Source organism: Myodes glareolus, chromosome 8, assembly GCF_982192425.1.
Source record: "Myodes glareolus chromosome 8, mMyoGla1.1, whole genome shotgun sequence".
Lineage (NCBI taxonomy): Eukaryota > Metazoa > Chordata > Mammalia > Rodentia > Cricetidae > Myodes > Myodes glareolus.
The window spans coordinates 33,354,306-33,373,437 of NC_142033.1; the positions used below are offsets into that span (position 1 = coordinate 33,354,306).

Below are 19,132 nucleotides of genomic sequence, written 5' to 3' on the forward strand. Positions count from 1 at the left end.
ATGTTCACAAAGCTTCATCTGTCTTAGAATGACTGGATTACCAGTAGCCCCATTGGACTCAGGACCTCATTCCATGACCAGAAAACCATGTTTGGACAGCGGGGTCGCACTATAACCACGTGACTGCCAGCAGCACACTCTGAGGGCCAATGATTGGATTGTCAATAGGACAGTCACCCAAAGGATGCTTTGTGATGGGGTGGGGACAAATGCCGGGCTTCATGTGAGGGCTGACGTCAGATCCCTCAGCTGCGAGAGCTGAGCATACCTTAGAGGCCATCTAGACTCTCCCCTTATTACTCATCTAAGGAAAGCAAGATTCGGAGAGAGAACTATTGGATGGGGTCTGTGGTGCTTAATGGCATTTCTGATTAGATGAAACTGTGTCAGCACTGAGCTTCTTGGTTAAGTGAGTGCAAGTCCTGTGGCTCCTCTTTGCAGCCATGTGTAACCATTGTTTAAATTCTGAATTCTGATGCATGCTATGAGGCAGGGTTTGATTTATATCTAATGTTAGTGAGTCTATTCCAAGAGTTCTATGGAGTGGACTTTGGGGTGAGTTCCTTAGCAGAAGCAGAAACTGGACTGTGGCAGTCTCCATACTTCGTCTGACGGAGCAGTGACTGCCGTGGGTAAGGAAGACATTGACGGACGAGACACCTGCTGCTGTAGCATAGCTTGCCTCGTGTGATTCCCAGGATGCTGAGGTGACGTGGGGGGTGATGGGGAGCATAGAGGAGATCTGATGGCATCAGAGCGTGTTCGGTCCTGTCAGACCCATGGGCATCTGCACTCAGTGCCAGCAGAGAGGAAGAAAATACAATGGCAGAGACAAGCAGAGTGGAGTTAGATCAACAGGAGTTGGAAATGTAAATTTTTACCAAATTTTACCAAAACCCAAGAGTTAACCTGTGCTTCTTAGTTTTTTGTCAAATTGACACAAACTAGAGACTCCTGGGAAGAGAGAACCGCGGTTGAAGAATTGTTCCTGTCAGATTGGTAATGACTTACATAGCGGTCCCCAGCATACTGCAGGCGGTGCCACCCCTGGGCAGATGGTCCTGGTTGTCTGAGAAAGCCAGCTGAGAAAACCAGGAGAACTATGGTTTCTGCCTCTGCTCCTGTTTGAGTTCCTGCCCTGACTTCTTGGAGTGATGGCCTGTTATCGGGACTTCCAAGCCGCATAAACCCTTTTCGGCTCTGGTCAGTGTTTTATCAGGCAGCAGACAGCAAGCTAGAACGGTACCGTTGAGTGAGGTTCGGGAATGTGTAACGGATTCCTCTGTGCTCTGTGGGCTTGCCCTGGCAGCACTGAGAGCAAACCAGGGTGAGCTTGGAACTAGGTGAGCTGAGAGAGACAAAATATGGGAACTTAGGTAGGGCTGAGGGAATAGGATGGGGCAGGAAGAGTCACTGTGGCCTCCATGGGATGGTTATGGGCTGCATATGCTAGTAAGAAGTTGTTCAGGGCCTCTGTGTGTTCTGGGTACCTAGGTGGATGGGCTAATGTTGCCCTGATTAGGCAAAAGAAATAGAGAAAAGGGTGATTTGCTTTGGGAACTTGCTAAGTTTAGGGGACTGTGAGATACTTCCTCCTTCCTTCTCCCCCTCCATCCCCCTCCTTCCCTCTCCTCTGCACTCTCCACCACCTGCACTCGCCAGTTTCCTTTTCCCCATCTCCTCCCTCTGCACACACATGAAAACCCACACTGTGTGCAGCAGGTTCCTCCTCTGTTCTGAGCACTGCTGAGTCCCTGGCGCCTTTAACGCGCTTCCCGTGCCTCATCGTCATTGTTCAATAATATTTATTGAATGAATGACTAGAAAAATAAACACTGTGTTAGAGGAGTGTTTGCCAATGCTATTAATGACTCCTGATGGCCATTTTCAGAGTTGGCATGGGTCTTTGTAGAGCCTGGTCTCTTTAAAACTTGAGCCTCCCTCGCTGTCTCTGTAAGGATCTGATGGCTAGTGGAGAATGGGGAACTTGATCATACCTATTCTGGGATAAGTGAGTCACAGATGGAGGGAAACTGAGTAAAGGAGCAATATGCAGGGGAGACTCAGCAGCAAGAGTCCCAGAATTCCTGAGCAGTTCCAAACATGGGAGGGGGTAGGATCCTCACCTTGGCATTCCCTTCCTGGAAGCCAATCCAGATATCAGAGTGCTCCCCAAGAGCACACCTACAGGGGCCACATAGCCTGCACTAAAAAGCTGGGTGCGGGGCAGGGAAAGAAGCCATCTTTCTTTACCAGAGCTGATGTCCTCAAATTCCAGCTCTCCGCTGCTCATCAAGTGACAGAGAGCAGAGATCCCACCTGCTTTATTATACCCTGCATGTACAGTGACAGATGCTATGTCGAACTGTCGCCTTCAGATTGTCACCCCTTGGCCTAGCACAGACAAGACACCATCATATATGGTGACTTATAAGGAATGCAGGACTGGGATGGGGATGGCTCCACCTCCCAGCAGCCTGCTGACCTGACATGCTCTGAAGAGAAAGTCTGGTATCAACACACAAATCTAAGCTGAAACCAAAATAGCAAACACCAACGTGCATTAATTGAACCCATGTATTTGTCCCTCCACTTCTTAGCCCCGGGGAACCGCTCTTTGTTGTTCCTTGTGTTCCGCTTCTTCCCCTTTTCATCTTCTACTGTGTCCTTCCAAGATTCTCGGCATGTGCTTCAGATTCCAGACTCTCTATGGAAAGCATATGTCTTGAAGAACACACTGTGCCATGCTGAAGTTCCAGAGCCAGTTGTATTTCTGTCCCAGGATTAAGTGAGAGACAACAGTTGTTTGTGGGGCTGGAGGCTTCTCAGGGTCTAGTTACTCAGAAAGCAGAGCACAGAGAGAAATTCTGGGACGTGTCTAAGCAAAGGCCATTACAGAAAACTATAACCCCTCAAAATGCAGAAAACAAGAGACTGTGCAGTGGCCTGCTCCAGCTGGCGCATCTACAACACAACTCCTCCCCCCAGGGCTCCGGGACTACTAGGGACAAGGGGGTGGAAAGACTGTAAGAGCTGAAGGAACAAGAAGTCAGAAATGTCAGAGAAGCTACACACTCGTGAAGTCTCATCAGCAATGCCCGCCTCAACAGATGCACTGTCTTAGTTGGGGTTTCTATTGCTGTGAAGAGACACCATGACCAGGGCAAACTTCACAAAGAAAACTTTTAACTGGGGCTCACAGTTTCAGAGGTTCAGTCCATAATCCTCATGGCAGTGGGCAGTGTGCAGACAAACATGGTGCTGGAGAAGGAGCCCGGAGTCTTCTTGTTGTTGTTTTGTTTTGTTTTGTCTTATCTTTTGATTTTTTTCCAGACAGGGTTTCTCTGTGTAACTGCCCTGGCTGTCCTGAAACTCAATTTGTAAACCAAAATGACCACAATCTTCTTGCCTCTGCCTCCCAAGTGCTGGAATTAAAGGTGTGCACCACCAGTGCCCAACTCAAGACTGTTTTTAAAATATTATTTTCCGCCCTTCCTTTCCAACTTCCACTATTTGACTATCTTTTATTTAATTCGGTATTATTATTTGTGTGTTGTGATTCATGGGAGTGAGGCACATGCTACAGCCTGTGTGTGGAGGTCTCCACTTCCACCCTTGTGTGAACCCCAGAGATGGAGCACAGGTTGCCAGGATTGTGTGGCAGGCACCTTTACCCATGAAGCTGTCTGCCAAAAGCTCGCCATGTAAAAGATACTACGCTCAGCACCAAACATGCCAAGATCAAGATGTTCAAGAGTCAGAAGAGAAGGTGGCTATGGTGGATCCGCTATCTGGTTTGCCAAGGTCAAGATGGAATTGCTTAACAGACAGCAACCATGGGACAAAAGTAGGGGGAGGCCTGGGAGAGCCAGGACAAGGGATGCTTTTAAGGACTCTTGGGGGTCAGCAAAGGGGGAGGTGAGGACACTCCCCACAGAGGAGACTAAATGCTGCTTAAGACTGCTTGATGCAGGTAACCCTTGGGAACTGGAATGTCATGGCACTGAGATAGACAAAGCCCAATGCTGTGGCCCACCAGGGCCCATAGGCCACGACAGCTTTCCTTGAAGAGCCATGCTGAGTATAGTAGTCTAGTGATGGGGGGAGGGCTTGAGAGGGTTTCTGTGTGGATCACGTCGGACTGCTGACTTTGTGAAAATAAACTGAAGTGGACTCCTGTGATAAGCCCACCTAGTGGTGTTTGTTTGTAGTAAAATGTCATGCATTCAACAAAAAGTCCAAAGTGGGGGGAGCTAGGAAAGAAAATCATACATTTGGTCATGGTACAAACCATCATAAATGGCTCCAGGAAATGCTGTATTCATGGGAGATGAACTGGAGACATAAAGCAGTCAGCCTTACGTTCTGGGGTGAGGAGGGTGCCTTTATCCTCAGTAGACAGAGATGTGCTGGGACTGAGCATCTGATGGAACTAGGTAGCATTTACACTGTGGCCCCTGGCACCACACTTCCTCATCTGCAGTGTCTGCTGTGTTTGTGGCTTTTGAGAATCAGCAAGGGTAACACATTAAATGATGTAGCACTTGCTGTAGTTGATACTAAACAGTGATAGTTCAGAACGCTTATGAGGTCAGGGCTAGGGAAGGCGGGGTGGTAAGAGCTTATGCTGTTCTTACAGAGGACTAGAGTCTGATTCCCAGCACCCGTGTTGGGTGCCTCCCATAACTTCAGGGAATTCAATACCTCTGGCCTCCATAGAGACCTGTACTCATGTACATAGACACACACATGATGTGGGAGAAGTGTCTGTATTCTGTCAATCATATTTTAATAAAACGCTGATTGGCCAGGCAGGCGGTATAGGCGGGAAAACCAGACAGGAAGTAGAGGTGATGCAATGAGAACAGGAGAATTCTGGGAAGCAGGGAGGTTCCTCCGCCACTCCTGCACAGATGCGCACTGAAGAAGCAACATGTAAGCTGCCCCCGCTGGAAAAGGTACTGAGCCATTATGGCTAACATAGATAATGATAATGGATTAATATAAGTTATAAGAACTAATAAGAAGCCTGACCTAATGGGCCAATCAGCTTTATAACTTATAGAGATCTCTGTGTGTGATTTTCCTTGGGGCTTGCCGGTTGTGAGGTATTGGGCAGGACAGAAACCCCAACAAGCCGGCCCCTCCATGTTACACACACATACACATAATTTTTACAATAATTTAAAAGGTCTTTAAAATAAGAAAGATTATAAGGTAAAAATAAGAATATGTAGGGAACGACAGCTCCAGGGATGGAAGACACAGTAAGATGTCACAGTGGTCTACTGATAGCGCAGAAATGGTGGTGTCAGGAGGATGCCAGTGATAGCCATGGGCACAACTTGATCTAGAGCAGGTGGGTTTCAACCTGTGGGTCATGACCCCTGGGTCACATATCAGCTATCCTGCATGCCAAATATTTATATTACAGTTCATAACAGTAACAAAATTACAGTTATGAAGTGGCAACAAAATAATTTTATGGTTGGGGTGGCCACAACATGCAGAACTGTATTAAAGGGTCCCAGCTCTAGGACATTGAGAATCACTGGTCTAGAGGATGAAGGGGACAGTGGAGGTTAAGAGAACTCTGATGTGTGACGCGGGCATTTGTGCTGTCAGTCACTCAAGAGAACAGAATTAGAGGAGCACGAAGCCCACTGAATCAGGGGTTGTCCAGGAGGTCATATCCAGAGAGCTCACTGTGGGAAATACGTACAAGCAGGATGGTCCTTCAGGGGCAGTGGAGTGAGCGAGAAGACTGGGGAGTCATGGGCAGAGCCTCAGCGATATCAGTATTTAAAGAAGCAGACCAATAGCAAGAGTTGATGAAGCTCTCTGAGAAGAAATGACAAAGGCGGAGGAACAACCAGCAGCGACAACACAGAAGTCAGAGGAGGTGTTACCAACTTGAGATTCCACAAAAAGATCCTGCTAGAGGGAAACCAAAGAGTGTCCGTGACTCTTAATGCTGTAATTAAGTGGCTTATGCAAGTGACCCCAGCAATTTCAGGAGAGCATGGGCTAGCAGCAAGGTTGCTGAAAAGCAAGTGGTGTGCGGATTAGAAGAAAACAGAGAACAAACACAGTGGAGGGCAATGGACCATCCAGAGGCTAAGCTGGGGACCAGGGAGGCATGTAGGCCTCCTGAGCTCTGTAACTGACCAGGACTCACCAGGACTTACCATGAAAACCCTTTAGCTTTTCCTCCTTCTCCCTTTTCTCCTCCTCTCCCTTTCTCCACCACTTCTCTTCCTTCCTTGTAGTTTCCTCCTGCCATCAGGAACTCCTGAGGGTCTTGCGCTCAGAGCAGCTGCAAGCATTACAAGTTGTTTACCAGAAATTCAGGATCTGGGGGTTCACAGCTCCCAACATTCTGCCTTCAGGAGCTCTCATTCTCTTAATGTCTTCATCACTGGATCAATTTGTGGGTCATTTTGCATTTCCCAAGCATGCTTCTCATTCTAGTATATAATAAAACTTTTGTCTTGTGGGTAAAATTGCAAAATCAGGGAAGAAAAAAATCTCTAGCAATTAATGTAGCATGATTAATAAAAACTCAGAAAGAGAAATTGGGGTTCAACCTGAAGATCTGAAAGCAAAGCAGCCAGCCACTGGCTCTTACCTAGACCTCAGTTTGAAACGGCGATCCTGCTTCCAGGAATCTCAGAATGAGGCTGTGTCTAAGAGCTGTCTCCTCCTGTTTTATAATCCTTTCTAGGGCTGGGATTAAAAGCATGAACCACTGGGATTAAAATCATGCACCACCCTGTTTCTATGGCAACCAATGTGGCCACTGGGATTAAAGGTGTGTGTTGCCACTGCCTAGTGTAAGGCTGACCAGTGGGGCTGTTTTACTCTCTGACCTTCAGGCAAGCTTTATTTGTTAAAATACAAGTGAAATGCCACTACAGGCTATTGCTGCTATGATGAAGTGTCTGGTTCAAATCATGCCAGACTGTGATCCCTGGGAGGGTGACCTTTATATCTGTCTGTATATCTTAAACCTGTATATATCTCTGTAAACCCCCATCCCACCACCTGAACCGACTGGGTTCCTCCTGCAGACAGTGATAGAAACCAATTCTGTGCTTTACAAAGATAAGGAAAACAGTCGGTAGAGGTCTAGGCAGACATGCCTGCCCTGGGAAAGTCTACCTTAGTAGAGGAGAAGCAAGAAACACATAAAGGCCATAATGGCAGCCGTGGCAGAGCCATGGGACAAAGGAGGACAAGTGAGCGATGAGACATCCCTCCGCCCTTCTCTTAGGTAATGGCTCCAGCACACTTAACTCTCCCTTCGATAAAGTCTTTCTAGAAGGATGCACTAAGGTGCCATGCTGTGTATTTTCCTAGTCAGTGGAGTCACAAAGCATTGGCACATCTGACTGTTAATAAGCCATTGTCGCTCCAAGGTTCCTCTGTCCCATCCGCAGGAGGAAAGCAGTAGCCATTACTGCTGTCTGATCTGATGTTGTTCTGTTTTGCAGGTGAGCCGGCCCCATCCCAGTGACCATCCCCTCTTGATCCTCTTTGTGGTGGGCGGCGTCACAGTCTCTGAAGCCAAAATGGTCAAAGACCTCGTAGCATCTCTGAAGCCGGGAACCCAGGTACTGAGTCATGGGTGACACAAGCAGGAGTCTAGGGGCAGCAGTGGGAAGGGTGGCGAGGGCTTCACTATTCCTCTCCTGACTTGCTCGCTTCTCCATCCGCTCCTCCTCAGCACATCCTATTTCCCATCACGGTCTCCTTCTGGCTGTTTCCCCAAAGTCATCCTCCTGGCCAGACCAAGCCCATCCACACCTCCCTGGAGAGGGTTCTTTTATTTTTTAAGGACCTACCGTTTCAGCAAAATCCATCATAACTGGTTAAATGATCATACCAAGCAAAGAGATCCCTGTTATTTGCACAATAAATAGTGCCAAGCAGGAAGTAGAAAGAGTCCAGAAGCAGGGCAAGGCTGTAACCGTCAAAACCCTGTAACTTCCAGTTCCCAGCATCCTCCACCCCCAGCATCCCATGTCCCCCAGCTAGCCCCACCTGCTGAGCATTCTACAACCTTCCAAAACAGCCTCCAGCTGAGGTCAAATACTGAATTGCATGCGTCTATGGAGGCATTATACTTCCAAATTCTAACACTGAGGGACTCCAGAGACCTCATCCCATCCATGCTGGTCAGGGGAAGAGTGCTGGCCAGAGCTTCAAGACTTCGCTGAGACACTAGCTAACACTAAAGACTGTCCACACAGCTGCACAGAAAACGACTGGGTGGAGAAGGTAGCGTTGTAGCCCAGACCTGCCCTGCTGGGATGGTGATGTGGCTTCCTCTTGATTCCACATGGTCTGTGCACTCAGCCAGCATTCTCTGCTTCTGTGACATCCTGCCAGTTGTTCCAGACTCTTCCTGAGTCTGCGTTGCCATCCCAACCCACGCCATGCATTAAAGTTCTTGCCAGTTCACTGACTACTCCATATTTGCCAGCATAGTGTCTGCCACTGCTCCTTGAGGACAAAGGCTGGGCCTCGGCTTGAGCAGGTAACGGGAGCTTGGTAAGCCTGCGCTTAGGAGGGTATATTGACTCTAAAGTATCTGGCAGAAACAGTCTGTGGTGTTGAGTGAGCTTTGCTGGTGAAATCAAGTCCTAATCTCTCTTTCCATCCCAACTTGCAACTAGGAAAGAGAAGCTGAGTATTTAGGGACGGGTCAGGTCTGGGAATGGCCAGCCCTTGTCTGTGATTCTTTCTGCTATTATCACATATTATTTCAGAGCTGGTGGAACTTCTGGAAAATTAATCATTCTGGCCTCATTTTGTTCCCTATACCCGCAGAGTTAGAAATCTGTTTATTGAGACTTTTTTTTCAAATAAGTCGGCACCTTCTTGCTGTCCCTAACATGGGAAGCACATCCTAATCCCTAGAACAACTGTGCATTGAGACGGCCTGCCAGACACTGTAATCCCTGCTCTGAAAGGACAGCGGGCGGATGCTTTCAAAGGCTGCGGACAGTATGGCGTCAAAAGGCAGAATCAGCAGTGGCTTTACTAGTCTGGCTCTGTGCCGGCTCATCTGCAGACAGAGCATCTCAGAGTGTTGGAGGCTTAAGGAACAGGCTTGACCACTCCTTGTCCTTTGTGTAAAAACTCCCTGAGGCGTCATCAGACCCTGAGAGGATTCTGAGGCAGCAGGGAAAGCCTGGATGGCTATTCGCCACACTGCCTTTGGTCTCTCGGCTTGTGAAAGCAAGGAGAGGACCTGAGTGCTTTTGGAGTGACATTCGCTGAGGCCCGTGTCCCCACCCCTTCACCTGGCAGGTAGCACCCTGGAAATCTGGCCTTGCTATGATCAGTATCCAGAATGTTACATGCTTCAGCTCCATTCTCTGCTTGTGCTCACACTGCTGTGGGGAGAGTATGCGAGCCCCACTGAAGTAGTTCCATAGAAGCGATGTACCAGGAGACTATCAAAGACAGAGCTGTCCTGACTGTGTGTGAGCAGCACCCATCTACACAATGGAAGAAAGCCTTTACCCTCCCACCCAGGGACAGTTGATAAGAGAAAATACACAAGTCTTCCCTTGACTTGATTAAGCAGGGAAAGTCTCCCAACCCGTCTCAAACAGGTGCAAGACCAGGTCAGGACTCTCCTTAGGTTTCTTTCCTCAAGCCATTGCGCCAGGTACCAGCCCTGTCTCCTCACTCAGCTACGTGGCAGGGGCCTCTGTGGCCAGTTGCGCCGGGTACCAGCCCTGTCTCCTCACTCAGCTATGTGGCAGGGGGCTCTGTGGCCAGATGGTCTGGCCAGCTGAGCTCCGTTGCTGCTGCATGGTGGCCATGAGGCCCACAGAAGTTTGTGGTTGTGAGAAGGTAATAGCAGGGAGGTGTGCTCACAGACAACAGCCGTGTCGGGAAGAAAGAAAGGCCAAGCATGCCAGCTACCAGCTCTCAGCTGCTTTTCAGTGATGGGTGTGGACGTCGTGCCCCCACATACCTAAAGTACAGTGTTCAATGAGTCACAAGCATTTAAAAATAAAAACTAAATCCAGAAATCTGGCCATACACAACTCTGCATACATCTTTAGGGGTTCAGGGTGACCTAGGTAGTGACCTGCTCTAAATCATTGTAAAATGGATGGGGAGCCCCAAGGAGGCTGAGATCTGTGACACTAACAAAAACACCCAGCCAGAAGGGACAACGCACAAAGGTGACCTGGACTCTCTGCAGGAGAGCTGACCTCTAGCACTGATGTCTGGGACCAGGTAGACAGCAGGCCAGTAGGTCACAGGCCTTCTGAAAAGGACAGCTGTCTCTCTAGAGTAACCACTGAGCATTTGATGTTTTGGTTCTAGTGGGTGGGTGTGTACAGCATAGCACAGGTACAGCAGGGTTAGATTGCACCTCCAATATCTGTGTTCAAAAACCATTGCTCCTGATGGATGGATGAAGGGTCATATGGGCACCTATGCTGTGTGGTCACTTGGTGGGGGGAAGAATTGGGTTTAGAAGAAAGGGAAAGAAAAAAATGCTGCCTGCTCTTTTTGATTCTCAATATTGGAAGCCAGAGGGCTCTGATACCCAAATCCTAGGTTTTACTGGCATGTCTGCGTTCAGCAGAAACAGGACAGAAAGGTGTTAGCACCTGCAAATCACGGGTGGCTAGAGAAGAGGAATGCCAGCCAACCAACAGGCCTCCCAGGGCTAGGCCTCCCCAGCTGAGTGCAAAACATGCCAAGCAAAGGGCTGCTGGGGGGACTTGGTGCCTTGACCCTAGGGACACTAAGGTCATCCATGCTGTCCCATTGTCAGCCAGCATGTGAGTAAGCACCACCTCCATCTTTTGGACAGTCTGGTGGAACCTCCACCATTAGCCGTGCTTGCTAATGCCGGAACACAGTTGCCTGTGGCTCTGCTGTGACTTGGGCTCTTCACAGAACAATGATTTGTCTCCGCCGAATGCTGTTTCTCTGTTAGACTGTGAGATCTATGGGCAGTCAGCAATGACTGTTAGACTGTGAGATCTATGGGCAGTCAGCAATGACTGTTAGACTGTGAGATCTATGGACAGTCAGCAATGACTGTTAGACTGTGAGATCTATGGGCAGTCAGCAATGACAGAGACTGTGAGATCTATGGACAGTTAGCAATCACCTCCCTGCAAGAGTGGTTCTTGTACGAGGTGTAGGAGGGTGGTCAGTGGCAGTGCACAGTGCAAGTGGGGATGTCCCAGGCCGCATTGTGTGTCCTGGTGAAGAAGCTCTCGCTTCTGAGTGCCATACATGGCAGGTGACAGGTGAAGATGGGGCGGTCAGGAGCTGAGGCATCAGAGTGAAACGCTGTTCAAACTTGAATGATACTGAGCCTGAGCTGAGAGCGGGGAAAGCAACAACAACCTAAAGAAGAATTAAGAGGAGAGGAGGAGAGTGGAGAAGAGAGAAAGGGAAGCTGCAGCTAGGAAGAAAGGGGACCAGAAATACTGGGAACAAGGACCCTTTGTGGGTGAGGAGCGAAGTGGTCCCTGGAGTGTGTCTGTTGCCAGGTCCCCTGTGAAAGGCCAGCTCTCTGGAAGGTATTCTCCAATGTCAGATCAACCTCCAGACTGGCTGTATTTAAAGCATTTCATCTGCTAGGCCAGTTTCATGCCCTTCCAGGCTTCTTTTTTCCTCCCATTTGGAGCCAAGTTTTTAGAAGGACAATTTTAGCCAAATAATGCAGACACAGTCTTGTTTGAATTAACTTGGAAAAAACCAGAAATGTTCTAAAGTAGTCTAATTGTGAAATGTGCCGAGTTTGTACACGTGCTGATCATGGGTTAGAAAGATGTCCCGGCAGCTAAGAGCTCTTGTTGCTCCAGCAGAGGACACAGCTCTTACATGGCAGCTCCCAACTGTCTGTAACTCCAATTCCAGGGGATCTGACAGTCTCTTCTGACCCCAAGGGCACCAGATGTACTTGTCTCTCTCTCTCACACACACACACGCAGGCAAAATCTTCATACATGTGAAATGAAAATCATTTTAGATGCCTAAGGATTCCTGGTAACCTGGAAGGTTGTATGTAAACCCTGGCCGTGTGACCTGGTCCGCTTGTAAGCAGCAGCCTCCGACAGCAGGCTTCACTGAGCTGATAGGAGTGAATGTAGGCACTGTCTCTCCTGAGGCCTTCTGAGACGAAAAGCTTCCCACTGTCCAGGGCTGGGGACCTTGCCTCTTTCACTGCGTGCCTGTTCTGCCCATGCAGTTCTTTTCCTCAGTTTTTTTCTGAACTCACTATTGCAGGTCCTGCTCTGCGCCAGGCACTGTGCTGAAGAAAATAAGACAGACTGCCACGGGCACACTCAGGCTGGAGGGTGGGAAGTCTCCTCCAGTAGGCTCGTTGGAGGCGGGGACATCTTAGCGGACTAAAAGGCCACAACTAGAGTAGGGGAACTCTGCCTAGATAAAGGAGCGTCCCCAGAGAGCTAATTGTGAAACTGCAGACACTTGATGGTAGCTGACACATGGACTGACCATACAGAGCTATGGAGGGAAGAGCTGGTGAGAATCCAGCAGGAAGCAGATACTGAGGCCTGAGACACTGTCCTGGGGGCTGCGCTTACCAAACAGTGGAGAGAAGAGATTAAGGGTTTGGATCCTGTGAGTAGCAGGGTCACACGGAGAGAGCACACTCTGGCAGCTTCACCTCCATCACGTAAGGACTGCAGTGGCCTGCAAGGAGGGAAGATGGCAGAGGGAGCTAGTGACAGCAGCCACCACCAGAAGACCCTCTGGAGCCTGCATTGTCTAAATACTCTGTACAGTGTTCATTGGGGCAGACAGTGTTAGTCATACCTCAAGGATGAGGAAAGTGGGACTCGGAGTGACTCACACTGGACACACCTGAGCCTAGCTCTCCGTCCCAGCACTCTGGAAGAGTCAGGACTCAGCCCTGCTCTCCCCCTTCTTCGCAGGCCCCCTAACCTACTTCACAATCGGCTTCTGCTTCCCATTGCTTTCACCTGATCCAGAGCAGGCCCCAGACGCCCTCAGCAGTGTTGCTCCACAGGCCGTCGCCTCACCTCGCAGGCCTACTTGTTTGGCTGAGAGGAGCCGGATCTTTGTGTTCTCACTCAGAGAAAAGCCAATCCTGACTGTCAGCCATGGCCGTGAGCCCAGCACAGCGCCTGAGCAGGACTGAGAGGGGCAGGTTTTTTAGGCTCGTTTGCTGCTCTCCGCATTGACGTCAAATGAATCTGTAGCCGTGCACTCCTGAGTTCTTCAACCTGACAACAAGAGTTGATCTTCTCTGAAGAAACACTCCACCCTCACTCCTGCCCCCAACCTCAGCTGGAGAGGAGTTCACTGGCTTTAGACTAGGCTGAGGACTGTGAGATGGGGTTGGGGGAGGCTGGCAGTATAGCAGGGACTGCCAAGTCATGGGGATACAGTATACTAACCACTGCTGGTCTCTTCTACCTTAGAGGGATCTACATCCAGAGGCTGGGGAGTGTGTGTGTGTGTGTGTGTGTGTGTGTGTGTGTGTGTGTGTGTGCGTGCGTGCGCTATAGGAGGTCCTTCTGTATTTCTGTTGCTTTCATTGGTTTAATAAAGAGACTGCCTTGGCCTTTTGATAGGGCGGCTCTTAGGTGGGTGGAGTGGACAGAACAGAATGGTGGGAAGAAGGGAAGTGTGGCAGACACCATGATTCTCTGACCCGAGACTGACATAGGTTAAAATCTTGCCGGTAAGCCAGTCATGTGGTGATTCACAAATTTAATAGAAATGGGTTAATTAAGATGTGAGAGTTAGCCAATAAGAGGCTAGAGCTAATGGGCAAGACAGTATTTCAGTGAATACAGTTTTTGTGTAATTATTTCGGGTATAAGCTAGCCAGGTGGCGGGATACAGCCTGCCGCTCCTTTTACAACGTGTGTGTGTGTGTGTGTGTGTGTGTGTGTGTGTGTGTGTGTGTGTGTGTGTATACGCAGGCATAGGACAAACTCAACTGTTCTTCCTCAGGACCTGTCTACATTGTTTTTTGAGACAAATTCTCTCAACTGAACTGGAGCTCATCAAGTAGCTCTTGGGGTTCCTCTGGCCAGGGAACCCCAAGAATCTATCTGCCTCTGCTTTCCCAGTCCCCGGGTTACAGACGCACACCTCCACACCCAGATTTCTCTTGTAGATTCTGGGAGTTGCACACAGGTTCTCATGCTTACATGGCATGCACTTTGCCCACTAAACCATCTCCTCATCCCTATGCATACCTTTTTAAATGGGCTTCCTAATGATGGTTTGCAAATCCCATAAGGGTCCCTTAAAACTGTATGAACCTCCATGTGTTTCTCTAAAAAATTTTGTGCTTCCAAAATTCTGTGATTCTGAAGGAAATTTGCAAACCCATCACCAAATCACAGTAGTCAAGCACTTCCTGGGCTCTCCGGAGAGGAGCTTACATAACCCTGGTGGCAATGCTGCAAGCTCTTCTTTTCTTTCTGGGACAGATGAGGTGGGAGAGGGAGGCTCCAAGTAAAGTCACTTTCCAGAGGGAATCCAGCCAACCAGCAGCAGAGCTGTGAGCTCCCCAGCCTCTGCTGGCAGCTCTGACCCGGGAGCCCCCTTGCCACGTGCCTACCTGGTTTGTGCAGCACACACGCTTGGGTCACGAGGGCACGCTGCAGTGCACCCCTGTCTTCAGACCCTTCTTGCATAGATGTCAAGGGAAATAAGAAGTTCAGGTCTCAGTGCTTTTTTTTTCCCTGCTAAAAATATGGGTTGGTTGGCACTAGCCATGTATTTCTTGAGATAGAACAAGTGCTTCAAAGGCAGCACTCTGGGAAAGAGAGAACTCTTCAACAAGGTCGTTAAAGTTATTTTCAAGAAGGAAAACAAAGTTCTAAATGTTTCTCTTCCACTCCCTCCCTTGGCCATGACCCTCTCCTGTTAGGCCTCACTTTGGAATGTGGCCTCTGCTTTGCACCAATGAACTAGTTGAATTTGGAGTTGATTACTTCACTGATTTCATTACACCTGGGATAACCTTGGGGGCAGGCAAGCAGACAGGGAGGTGTCCTCCCTGCACCTGTCCAGTGTCCAGTGTCGCACGGCCGGAGGCCGCCCGGTCATGCCACACTCTGGTACTGGCCTGTGGAATTTCTTCTGGATCACCGCCCTGATTTCCTGTAGGCGCTTTCTTAAGGACAGACCCTCAGTTGGCTCTTACAAAGCTTACCATGCCCCCAGGCAGTTCCCAAAACAAGCTGTCTTGGTGTGGAGAGAAATCAACCTCACACTAAAGGCCAGGCTGAAGGAAGAGTCACCCAGCATCAGCCACGTGGACCCAAAGGTCCTCATGGACTAAGTGACCAAAGCATGAGCCATCTTAGCAGCCGGGCTGTAGATGAGGGACCCTGTGCCATGTCTGCTCACCCCGTGCCCCCTTTCTTAGCCCCTGATAACCAACTGGCCCCCTTAACTGTGCCGTGCCTGTCCCTCCTGTCATAGGTGATGGTGCTGTCCACAAGACTCCTGAAGCCACTTAACATTCCTGAGCTGCTCTTTGCCACTGACCGGCTGCACCCAGACCTTGGCTTCTGACATCTAAGAGAAGATAAGACCGGTTTGAGCTGGAAATACCAATACCCAGCTGTCACCATTCCAGATATGCCTCCAAAGCCAGTGTCCCTGTCACTAATGATAGGTATGACTTCATTCTGCCAGAGAGGACCTCATGGCCAGCAGAAGACGGTGTGTTTGGACTGCTCCTGTTCTTCAAAAGCAAAATAAAGACTTGCGTGTTCGTTCTCTTCTATAGGTGTCAAGCTGTCTCTAGCTGACTTCACCTCAGTCCCTCTGATTTATCTTCACCCCTTACTGTAGTTCTTTCAGGAGCCGCCTGCAAGTCTCTTAGCCCTGGATAAAAGTCTGCCTGCAAGTGGTGGCAGAGACAAGCATTACAGTTCAAAGTTAAAAGTCAAGGAAGGTTAAATGTCCTTAGAATTCCCTGCTTGAGGAAAGCTAGATTGTCCTTGTGATTATGTAAGTGAAAAAGGGATGTCACAGACAGAGCCTGAGACTTTGTTTCTCTCTGACTCCAAAACATTTCTGAAAGACAAGAAAGGAAGGGTAGACCCGCCTGGGCAGCACTAGCCTGGTGGCCTCCGTGAATGGTAAATCACCCCAAGAGTAACAAAGGGCTGCTTTGTTCCGGCTGGTTCAAGGATCAGGGCAGACCCACTACTTGGAGCAGTAGTGGGAGAGAGGAAGAGAGGGTGCCGGAGGGCTGTCCTTGCTGCACATGGTTTCTCTGGCCCAGAGGAAGCCTGTGTGGAAGAGGCTCCCTCCCAAGGAGTCTAGATTGGAAACACAACTCCCACATGGCCTTTGTGATTTCAAATTCCTACTGAAAGCGAAAGCCTCCTTCTGGGATTTTATATTTTCTTTCTGGTCATAGCAGAAAAACCCAGACGCATCTAGTGAAATTATATGAGAACTCTAGGGAAAAAGGGAAGAAAGAACTACTTGGAACCCAGACACCGCTCACGGGGACATGGCCGGTGGGAGCTCCTGGCGTGAGTAATGGATGTCTGGAATGAGACAACGCCAAAAAACAGTTTCTCGTGTGGATTAAGAAGGAAGACAAAATAAAATGTAAACCAAGACATGGCTATACTTTTACTTCTCTGTTAAATGCTGTCCTTTTAAGCAAATAGAAAAAAAAGAACTGCGAATTTAGAATCATTTTGAGGTGAATGATGCTGACTTATTAAACAACATGTTCATTTTCCACCCAAGTGTGCGTCCTGCCTTCCCTGCTCTTTGATGGTGTTCAGCTATAAGGCGGCTCTTCTTAAATCCCGCTCAGCTAAAAGTCTGTCATTTGAATGAGGAAAAAAAAAATGGCGTTCACCTCAGAGAAATTCTATGTATGCAGGGACAAGTGCTTTCTAAAATAAAGAAATTTAAAGTAACCTGCCATATGACCCAGAACTGTATTCGCTCATCCATCCTTTCCCACGTGTTGAATGGGAACCTGTGGAGAACATTCCAGATGCTCTGAGAAGTTCTGAGCCAAGCTTTTCACAAACCAGGTACCACCCTAACTCCATGGCACTCACAGGATGAGAAGCTGATGCTGAGCCTCATGTCTGGGTGCCCGGTGGGTTTCTCCTCAGGGTTCAGGTGCACACCATATGTCTACATGCAAAGGGAGGCTGAAAATACCAAACCAAACTGCTAGCCAGTGTTTCCATCTGGAAGGCACATCAAGGGGAACATAGGAAAGGGGGAGTCACCCTCCCATTACTTCTGTGCTGTTTCAGGTTTTTACACCAAATATGTATTTGTGTGTTGCTTTTGTGGGTGCAATAGTTCATCTTGGCAAGTTATCTCTTACCTAGTAAAAGAATATTCAGAAACGCCTACTCTCCTACTAGGGTAAAATAGCAGTTACATTAGCCTTCTAGGATGCTCTAACACTAAAGTGAGTATGGCCATGGCTGGTGTTGGTGCGAAAAGTGTGAGAAGTTTACTTTGTAGTCGTCCTCTTCCATCTCAGTGGTCACTGGCTGAAAGAACTGGGTCAGGAGAGCAATCGGCGACCGAGGCTTTGGGGGCAGGCAAGCTGGAAGAAGCTGGTGATTACTGGAGTCTGGTTTGAATAAGGACACTGGAGAAACGGGGGAGTGGTCATAGTGTCTCTTCACAGGAGTAGGAACCCGAAGACGCTGCTAGTGATAAGTGTCGGGTGACTGCCTCTGCAGATCCCTGTTCCCAGGAGAAACTTTCCGTCACCAATGTTAGCCAGAAAGCTAGCGGTGTAGTCTGTGCAGTCTGGGGTTGAAAGCCTCATTTACCATTTCCATATTATCCAAATGTATGAGTTTTAAAGTGACCTACCCCACACCCCTTATGGTAGCCACATGAAGGTGGCACAAACAGCCCAGCTGAGGAGCTGAGCACTAGTGACTCTCAGACCTGGGCGTATTTACCACCTAAACCAGGCAGGCCAAAGCAAGCATACACAGGCCGATCTCCTACCAAGGGCCTTGCAGCCACTTTTTATATACACAATTAAAATCCCGGTAAATGCTTTGTGGCGACTGAGGTCTGCTCCTTTTGGAGCACTGTCCCCACAAGCATAGGGCATAAGCCAAGTGTTTGGCAGTACTCCCCGCAGAGCGCCAGGCCCTGTGCCTATAACTGTTTGTGCCAGGGTCCCTACGGTTTCGCTGATATTTCCATAACAAATGATTCCATCCCCCTACCAAGACCACTATTGTTTCTTCTTACCCTAGTTACCAGAAACAGCATGTCAACAACAAATAATCCACTATTACAAATTCTGTCTGTTGGCTTGCCCAGGAAACATCAAAAACCTCCATCTCTGCTTTGAAAGGAACTTCAGACAACCAGATGGCTGAGGGCTTGCAGGCCAGGCAGCAAGAGTAGGGGAGTGGTGGGGTCTCCCTACCCTTGCTTGTAACCCCATTCTCTTCTGCAACTCAGGAACTGATGAAGACAATAAGAACCTGCTGAAACCGCCTCTCTAGATTTCCAGGAGTGCCCAGACAGCTTTCTGGGTTCTGTATTGTAAGCAGGCAGTGCCTTCCTGCTGGGCTCTTACCCGGAGGTTCTGGGAGCACTCCACAGCTGGGCAGCTGGGCCTTGGCCATCTCCTTTCTCCTAAGCAAGACTACAGCGAGCCAACTGTTCCATTGTGGGAATCTGCCTACAACGTGTTCCCTTACCCAGAAAATAGATCTGTTTTTACCCTCTTAGAGTAAAAGATCAATGTTGAAATCCCTTTTTTTTTTCTCTCATAAATAAGGGACTCTCTATAAACACAGCCATAGCCCCCAAAGCTCTGGTTCTGAGCTGCCAGACAGGCAAACCTTCTGGAGCTGGATGAGGATAGAAGGCAATTTCACAACCTCCCTCCCAGCCTCCCCTGCCACTGTACAGCAGGGCCAGGCCCAGCCAGGGCTGCAAGTGGTTTTGATTTGAGGCTAGAAGGAAACTAGAAAGCCAGACTTCATGACAGACATGGGTTGGGCTCTGAGACAGACCGGCTGGGAGGCAGCTCCTCCAACCTGGACGTCTTTATTACTGAGGGGGCTGGAGGCCAAAGCAGCCAGCAGCCTCTGGCTAATGGCAA

The 19,132-nt window shown here is 49.0% G+C and overlaps 1 protein-coding gene across 1 annotated transcript in view; it reads left to right on the forward strand.

Annotated features, from left to right (window-relative positions):
- Scfd2 (sec1 family domain containing 2) overlaps window positions 1–16,951 on the forward strand; it is a 335,242-nt gene extending 318,291 nt beyond the window's left edge. Inside the window, exons 8-9 of the mRNA XM_048414869.3 lie at window positions 7,494–7,613; window positions 15,481–16,951. Coding sequence (XP_048270826.3) covers window positions 7,494–7,613; window positions 15,481–15,573 — 213 coding nt within the window. The 3' untranslated portion in view covers window positions 15,574–16,951. The remainder of the gene's footprint in view (window positions 1–7,493; window positions 7,614–15,480) is intronic.
- Window positions 16,952–19,132: the final 2,181 nt, after the last annotated feature.